The following is an 8,125-nucleotide window of genomic DNA, read 5'->3' on the forward strand; positions in this document are numbered from 1 at the left end:
CAAAATAGTTGCATTACATCTACTGTATAGCATTTGCTTTTATTTGAATCCTTCACCTTTAGTGGGGGAAAAGCAAGGTTATACTGTACTTGAGAGGGAACAGCTTCTGTAGAAATAATAACCAATACTTTATAATATTATTTCTTTATTAGACATTGCAAGATCAAAAAGGAGAAAAAACAGATGCACACTTGTGAAATAAACATTGATGCCAAAGGGTAAGGCAACTACTCCTTGCAAGTTTAAACAGCCCAAAAAATAACTTAAGTAGGCTGTAACATGTAAAGGAGGAGAAAGAAAAGCCTGTCAACTGGAGCAAGACTCCAACTCTAGCTCTGTTACCTGCCACAAAGAGCCTTTTTTCCTCCCAAGGTAAAAGCAGGTTCTAAGGTCATAGGCAATAAGCAAGTAACCCAGCTTGAAATGACTTTTATACAAAGTGGTAGTTAAAAAGCAGAAAACAGAACGGACAAAACTGGCTTTTCAGACCTGTCATTTTCAGACAGCCCTTCTCATCATTCACATGTCTGATTTTAAAGCCTCTGGGAATTTTCCCCCACTTCAGCTCTTCCTAATTTGCCATAATCACTAGTTCCTAAGTTTCATTTTTTTTTGGGGGGGGGGGGCTTGTTGTAACGTTCAAGACTGCTTTGTGAAATGGAATTGGAGAAGCATTGTTCTCTTGTCTTGCAGCCATTTTGTCTATTTGCATGCTGGAAACTGGGTTACAAGAATTTCTTGTGTAGGCTCAAAGTCTTCTAAGACCACAGCATGTACTACTGCAGCAGGAAAAGACAGTTGGAGCTTGGCAAGTATATTTCTGGAGAGTGATGTCGGGAGGCAGTAGCTCAAAGGAAGGATTACAGGTGGCCCCAGAGATTCACAGACCCCAGAGCCAGCCAACACCTGCTTCGCAGTATAAATTGGAGCCTTACTATTTGGGGAATAAAAATTAAGTCTCGACAGCCACCTACTCTCCCTACGCTAGTGCTATCAATTTTCCCCTTTAAAAATGGCAGGCAGGACTGAACACAAAGCTAGATTAAAATGTCAGCATCTACTCACAAGAAAGACCGTAACACTTAAAAGGAGCTTTAATGAACTGGACGGGATGTCTGGTTCATTTTAACAAGGCCATGTCTTCTCCATCTTTATGAAAGCTTCTCTGTCCATGTCCTTCCTTTGTGCTTGATTTTCTTGTATTCAGATAATCTCTACAAAGAACAGGAACCGAGAAAACTTGCCCTAGAGGTGTCGTTGGACTGCAAATTCCATGACTCCTTGCCACTGGCAAACAGTGGCAGGTGGGAAGCATAGTCCACAACATCGGGAAGGCCACACAAACTACTCCTGTACTGAAAAAGTAAGAACGATAGCATACAAAACCTCTAGGCTGGATTGCAACTCCATTCTTCCCAACAGCATGCCTCTGCTGGGACCAGTACACTAGTTGTGCGAAGGCTGCCATATACCAATGTGTGTGTTACCAGAAGCGCACTAGTAATGCAGCAATACAGTGATACCACACCTCATAAGTGGTAGAGGGCATATTCCTTGTTCTCCCAGCAGAGAACACCATGCGCAGTAAAAATTTCCAACATGCCTTGAAGGCAAAGCCAGAGGACAACTTTCCTGCTGAAAACAGTCGAATCCTAAGGAAATCCAATTGAGGGAGCCAACATTTAATAAATGGAAAGGAACCTCTCATCTTTATCCCACTTATTCCAAGGCTAATGACTCAGGAAGAAATCTCTCCTGGTGATCAAATGCCACGAGCAGAAAGAGAACAATGCAGTGAAGAAAAACAAGTTGAACATGTTCCGCTGAGCAAAGGAGAACGTAGCAGCTCCCCCACAGGAGAACCACAAGCTCTACTTTCCCAAAAAGACAGCAAACATACAACCGGCAGGAGCCGAATCAGAAATGCATCCGTAAGAGCAGAAAAACCAAGAAACTTTTGAACAAGAGGAACATAAGCAGCCTTTCCTTGAGTGTACCTGGCATGTTTCAAGCTATTCATTCAAGCTCTCCTACCCATGCCTGGGCATATATAGTCCATAGCCATGCAGTGATCCTGTTGCTTCGCACTGTGCGAAGTACAGGGCCAGATCACAGGTTACAAGCGGAGGGAGCTTGAAGCAGATGGGGCTATGGCTGTCTTTATTCCACATCCTTCCACTGGTGGTCGATTCCTCGGACACCGTGGTTTCTTGTTAGAAACAGTCCATCTTTCTTCAAAGCCTGTATTTCAGGAGAGCTCAAGGATCTTGACCAACAGGCAAAGGAAGCTTTTGTCTCCTGGTGACACTTTGGGTTGAGCTCCCACTTTAGAACAGTCTGTTTTGAACGGCTCCGTCGAGCTCGTATCGCAAAGTAGCCCCGATACTTCGGCCCAAAGTGACAAAAACATGAAAATAACACAATCATCACTGTCTTCCATTGAGGGAAGAGGGGAATGGACAGATGCAGCACATTGCCATCCCCTTCCTCTGCATTCAACAACACAGCACAAGCCTCTTTTCTGTGCTTATCTGGAAACCATCATTTGCTTTTTGGTAATACATAAGTTGTTTTCAGTGAATGAACCGCAATAGCGTTTTAATGGACGAAAGGTAAGATGAACTTTTCACAGCATAATTCTAGCAATAACTTACACTGTTTGCCAATTCACAATTCGGTAATCGTCATTAACAGTGTTCAAAGAAGGTCCTTTTCAATATTTCTTTTAATATATATTTATATATATATATATATATATATCTTATAAAGTCTGGAAGATCAATATAAATACTGCTCCAGAAATTAAAAAAAAAGTGTTTACATCCCCAACTCAAACATTATAGCTCAGTGTCCTATTCTGTTTTTAGAATCATCTGTAAAAATGTTAACGGCGGAGAGGTTCAAGTTTTCGCAATTTCAGCGATGTGCTGGACAACAAAGCATCCTGGTTGGAGGGAGAATGGACAGTGTCCGGGGACTGGAATAATACTCTGCCCCGGTGATTAAATACGTAGAAGGATGGGTGATTCCTTAATGTGTCAAATGTCCTTAAGAATGAAAGAAAAGCAGAAGGGAGAGAACACAGTTAACAATGTGTCATAGCAGTGAGTTGATAATCAGCTCATCTGGGGAAAAGATTCTACACAAACAACTGGGGAAAACTGCTGTAACTTCGATGGACAGTCTTCAGGATTATGAGCTCTCTTTTATTTTTGTCTGGGATTTACCAATGGGAACCTGCTGCAAAATAGTAGTTCTGGCAGGCAGCTATGAATTAGGAATTAAGGGAACACGGTGTCTCCACAAACATACTCAGGGCAGGAATCTGTCATCACCAGAACCAAGCTCAAGTTTTCTCTCACACACAAAATGTACTCGTTATTTCACCCCAACCATTATTTTCCCATCCTAATTAAGGAAGGCAATTACTGGGTTTTGTAGACAACTATAAATCAACCCTTTCCTAATTTACAGCAAATCATCTACGGTTCTACGAACAGGTCCCAATCTACTGGCTGGCATAACTGGTATTGTGTAGAGAGGTTTAGTGGCTCTGATGCAAATATTCTGTTAAGTCTCAACTCATTAGCCTTATCCTCCCTTCAGATTAGTGCTCTATTCCTCCAGTTCCAACAGCCTTACTTTCTCCTGAGAATTATTTTAGGTCCCATCATGGTAACTGCAACTCTGTCACCCCTTTAGCAAATGACATTCAGTGGCATGTTATCCCCGATGACAGGGACTCAGTACAGCCGCAATGACTAGCAGCCATTCAAAGGTCAGATTTCTTGTAACTTTGCTTTGAATGAAAAGGAGGCGTTTGCACAAGCTGGGATGGCAAAGGGCTGCTAACTTTCCTTACAACTGAGTACGAGAGGAGGGGAGAAAGAGCCAACCTTTCATTGATTTTTCAACATTCCTGTAAGGCTACTGGGAAAAGGAATCATAAGAAATGCAGTAACGAAAACTAATAGCAGTGAAAAGGAAGGAATAAAAGAAACATACTTATTTTTTAGCTCTGAAGTGGCATCCATGTCTTTAAATTCTCCTGCAATATGTACTATCCCATAACAGGTAACTGCAAAGGCCAACAGTGTTTGAAGAACTATCTATAACAGATTAAGGAGAAAAACAGCCATTACATGTCTTCAATAAACCCTCTGGAAAGAATTGCTCTTTCATTTGGTCTAAGCCCAGTTTGCTTTATCTGTCGAACTGGTTAATGCCAGGGTTTCCAAAAACTGATGTGAAACATTTTAGGCTGTATGTCTGACCAAACTGTAGATTGTTGTTTGACTCTATCTACTGTGTACTCTAAAGAAAAGTAGTGGGATTTTGTGTATTATGCCGATGTGTGTACATGTGCCTTCATGTTGCCTATCAATATATGACAACCTTATGAATTTGATAGGGTTTTCTTAGGCAAGGAATGCTCAGCAGTGGTTTTCCCATTTCCTTCCTCTGAAATAGAGCTTATAGCACCTGGCATTCACTGGCTGTCTCCCATCCAAGTACTAACTAGGGCTGATCCTGCTTAGCTTCCCGGATCAGATGGGCTCTGGTGCCTTTAAGGATATTTATTCAATAATACACTGTCTTGTACCACTCCAAAGTAATATAATGGCAGAAATGTTTCAGAATTTGTGCTAATCTGATGCGGTTTCTACAGCACATGCATCTGGGCTGACTGAAATCCAGCTTTCAGAGCATTCTTTGATTGCTTAAAATCCTTAGACAGAATCCAAACTTAGAAAACTGAAGTTAGAAGAGATATGCAGTAGGTGAGGATTAATGTAGTAGAAGATGCAACTGTTCCAAACAAATATCAGGGGGATCAGGTTGTTTGCTCTGCAGAGCTCAGGGAGTAAGAGCAGAGCCTTTCTGGGCAATTCCTGAAGGGACGTTTCAAAGGGAAATGGAACGGTGCCAAGCTTTAGAGCACTTGATAATCTCAGGCACAGTGCAATGAGTGTCCCACTAAGGCTGGGAGTTATGTACACTTGACTGGGGAAAGAACAGGGAAACACTACAGCTCAAATTCGGTTTGTGGGAACAGGATAAAGTCAACCAAATCCAAGTGAAAGCTAAGAATCAAGAAATACAGGGCACAAATGGGTTGACTTATCCTTGGACTCTACTGCTGACTCTATTGCCATTTCCAACTAGATCTTGGAGCCCCCCTGAGACTAACTGAAAGAAATAAGTTGGCAGCATGAGCTTTTCTGGACTTCAGTCTACTTCCTCAGATGCTTCTTTACACACAAATATCTCATCCCACGGATCACAGTCAGTTTCAAGTGACTTACATCTATTGGCAAGGTTTCGTCCTCCTTTTCCGTTAACCTCATATAGGAACGATCTGTAAAATAAAGGCAAACTGGTCAAGGGATTTGATTCCCCTTTGTTATATCCACAGGATTGTCTATCTACTCCTCCACAGGAGAGGGCTACATCCTGCTTGGCTTTCCAAGCCTGGTTTGATGAACTGGTGTTCGGATCCCCTCCGTAACAGACCATGAGGGAAATGTATTTTTAATAGTATAATAAATATATATACACACACACAATTATAAAATAATACTACCACAATAGTTATGTAATTGTCGCTTCCTGATTTAATGCGTCCAACGTTTCTTTAACATCAAAACATCTATTATATCGGGTACATCAGTGTCTTATTTTCTTAACAGTCTTCAAATATATCCTTGCCCTGTTTCAATGGAAGCGGGCAAAATCCTTACCCCTTCCTTACAATATTTAGATCACCATCTTATTAATTTTCCATCCCTTCCTTTTTAGTTTCCCTTGCTCTCAATGCCACCTTTCATCACAAAACTCAGCCAAATGTATTCATCAGGTATGACTCAATAGTCAAATTGTGGACAGACCCAAGGCATCCGCATTCATTGAGCTTGTCACTAGCCATCATTGCAACTGGGAGCTCCGACATACATTCGTTTTGCTATGCTATGCATCAGGGATTCCCAAACTTTGGTCTTCCAAGTGATTTGGGCTTCAGTTCCCCAAAGTCCCAACCAAGCTTGGTCAATGGTCAGGGATTCTGGAAGCCGGAGCCCAAAACATCCGGAGGACCAAAGTTTGGGAAACGCCGGCTGTATATCTTTAAAGTCTGTCTGCTTACAGCTTTAATAAATGGGAAGAAGACTGGGAAGCTCTTATGAATACAAGAGTAAAGGGAGATGGATTAAAGAGATGATAAATCTGGAGCACACAGAAGGCTAAAACGTTGTCTCACAAAACACCACTTCCCAGAATTCCACGGAAGGGAGCCACAGCAGGTAAAGCTGTGTCACACTGGAATTCTGGGAACTGTAGTTCTTGTGAGACAAAAAGGTCCAGCCTTCTCTGTCTGGGAGCTTTGCAGCCACAACAAAGTAGGACAAATCCGACATGGCATTGAGCCTATGGCAGCTAAAGCGGGGTCAAACCGGATCATTTCTGCAGCCAAAGAGGAGTAAAGCCCCTTCCTTTCCCTTCTGCTGCTCCTGGACCCCCATATTCCTCCCATAGAGGCTACCAAGGCCTAACTTCGCTTTTCGGCACCCGTAGTTCCTCCAAAGACGGAAGTGAGAAGCAAGGCAAGGTAGGCCCGAGGCCTGCCTCGATTTTCAGGGTGGGTCGTCGGGAAAGGGAGGCTAGAGGGAAGGAAGGAGGGCGGCTGTCACTCACGCTGGGCGGCGGAGAAGGCCGCGTGCGCCAGGGCGAAGAGCCCGACCCCGACCAGCCCTTTCCACAGCGAGGCGCCCGCCGCCATCTTCCGCTCTCAGACGAGAGCCGGGCTCCGCGCATGCGCAATCAGGAAAGGGAAACCGACGCCGCGACGCAAGGGGGAGGAGCCTCCTCTGTCTCCGCCGCCCGGCGCGTTGGAGTGACGTCACGGGGAACGCGCCCTGCGTTGAAGTAGAATAGGGGAGTGGGCGGTGCTTCTGGGGAAAAGGGGCGGGGCTAAGACTTAGATTGACAGGACCCCATAGCACTGAGGCCTGGCAGTTAAAGCGGTGTCAAACTGGATTACTTCTGCAGTGCAGATGCAGAAATGATGCCATTTTGACACCGCTTTAACTGCCAGGGGCTCAGTGCTGTGGAATTCTGGGGGGTGTGTAGTTTTTGTGAGACATTTAGCCTTCTCTCTGTCAGAAAAAAATGCCTTGTGGCTCCTTCAAGACCTTAACAAGCTTTTGTTTGTCAACATGTAAACACCTTAGGCCAAAATAAACAAACAAAGGCGATCACAAAACCCAACAAAGTTGCCTCAAACAGAACATCTCAAAAGGGGCTCCAAGATCCCCCTTTTTTTACACAGAATAAGTAAATAAACAACGTTTTTGGAGGGTGAAAATAAACCAGTCCCAGGCTATTTCCCAGAGATATAGCCATGTTTGTCTGTATAAAAACCGGTGTGTCAATCTACAGCGCTATATAGATAAAGAATAATAATAATAATAATAATAATAACAATGTGTAGAGAGATCTTTTGAGATTCACTGAAAGAAACAAGTTGGAAGCATGACATTTCCTAGGCTTAAGTCCACTTCCTCAGATGTATTATTATTATTATTGACAACAACAACAAATAGTGGATCTGAGGAAGTAGACTGAAGCCTAGGAAAGCTCATGCCGCCAACATCTTTCTTTCAGCGAGACTCAAAGGGGCCACAAGATCTCTCTACTTACTGTACATACGCATTTAAAAGTCTAGCAATTTAAGTCTAAATATTGACCCCAAAAACCTGAGTCGACTTATCTATGGGTCAAATTAAGTTCTGCACTTTAACTCTCATTTATCCAAGGAGCCCTCATTCCCTGTTGAAAGACAAGAGCCTAGTAATCTCTCCTGGAAGCACCGGCCTCCATCCATCCTTTCCTCCATCCAGACTTTACTCTGGGAGCAAAGAGGAACCTCTGCTGGGAGTTTGCAAGTTCTTTGGCATTCTTTCCCTTTCCTCCACCATTTAGATCCTTCATTACCTTCCCCTAAATTTTACCCTCGACTTATCCGTGGGTCATATCAAAATCCATAATTATGGCTCCCAAAACCTGCCCTTGACTTATACATGCGGCCGACTTATAGTCGAGTATAGTCTCCACAGAGTAAAACTGTAAA

At 43.2% G+C, this 8,125-nt stretch overlaps 1 protein-coding gene across 1 annotated transcript; it reads right to left on the reverse strand.

The window, feature by feature from the left end:
* Positions 1-126: 126 nt before the first annotated feature.
* On the reverse strand, positions 127-6,815 carry LOC149308671 (ER membrane protein complex subunit 5). Its single transcript, XM_089536256.1, has 4 exons — positions 6,691-6,815; positions 5,307-5,359; positions 4,006-4,109; positions 127-3,047 (listed from the first exon to the last, which is right to left on the reverse strand). The coding sequence occupies exons 1-4, from the start codon at positions 6,773-6,775 to the stop codon at positions 2,885-2,887; spliced, it is 405 nt and encodes a 134-aa protein (XP_089392382.1). The 5' UTR covers positions 6,776-6,815; the 3' UTR covers positions 127-2,884.
* Between the last annotated feature and the right edge of the window lie 1,310 nt (positions 6,816-8,125).

Source organism: Sceloporus occidentalis, unplaced genomic scaffold, assembly GCF_023333645.1.
Source record: "Sceloporus occidentalis isolate IW3139 unplaced genomic scaffold, rSceOcc1.0.p SCAF_8, whole genome shotgun sequence".
In the NCBI taxonomy this organism is placed as follows: Eukaryota; Metazoa; Chordata; class Lepidosauria; order Squamata; family Phrynosomatidae; genus Sceloporus; species Sceloporus occidentalis.

Coding starts and splice junctions, on each gene's coding strand:
- LOC149308671 (XM_089536256.1), bottom strand. CDS start 6,775: ATGGCGGCGGGCGCCTCGCTGTGGAAAGGGCTGGTCGGGGTCGGGCTC. Junction 4,110..5,306: donor ACGAAACCTTGCCAATAGAT/GTAAGTCACTTG, acceptor AATCTGTTATAG/ATAGTTCTTCAAACACTGTT. Junction 3,048..4,005: donor ACTTCAGAGCTAAAAAATAA/GTATGTTTCTTT, acceptor TTCATTCTTAAG/GACATTTGACACATTAAGGA.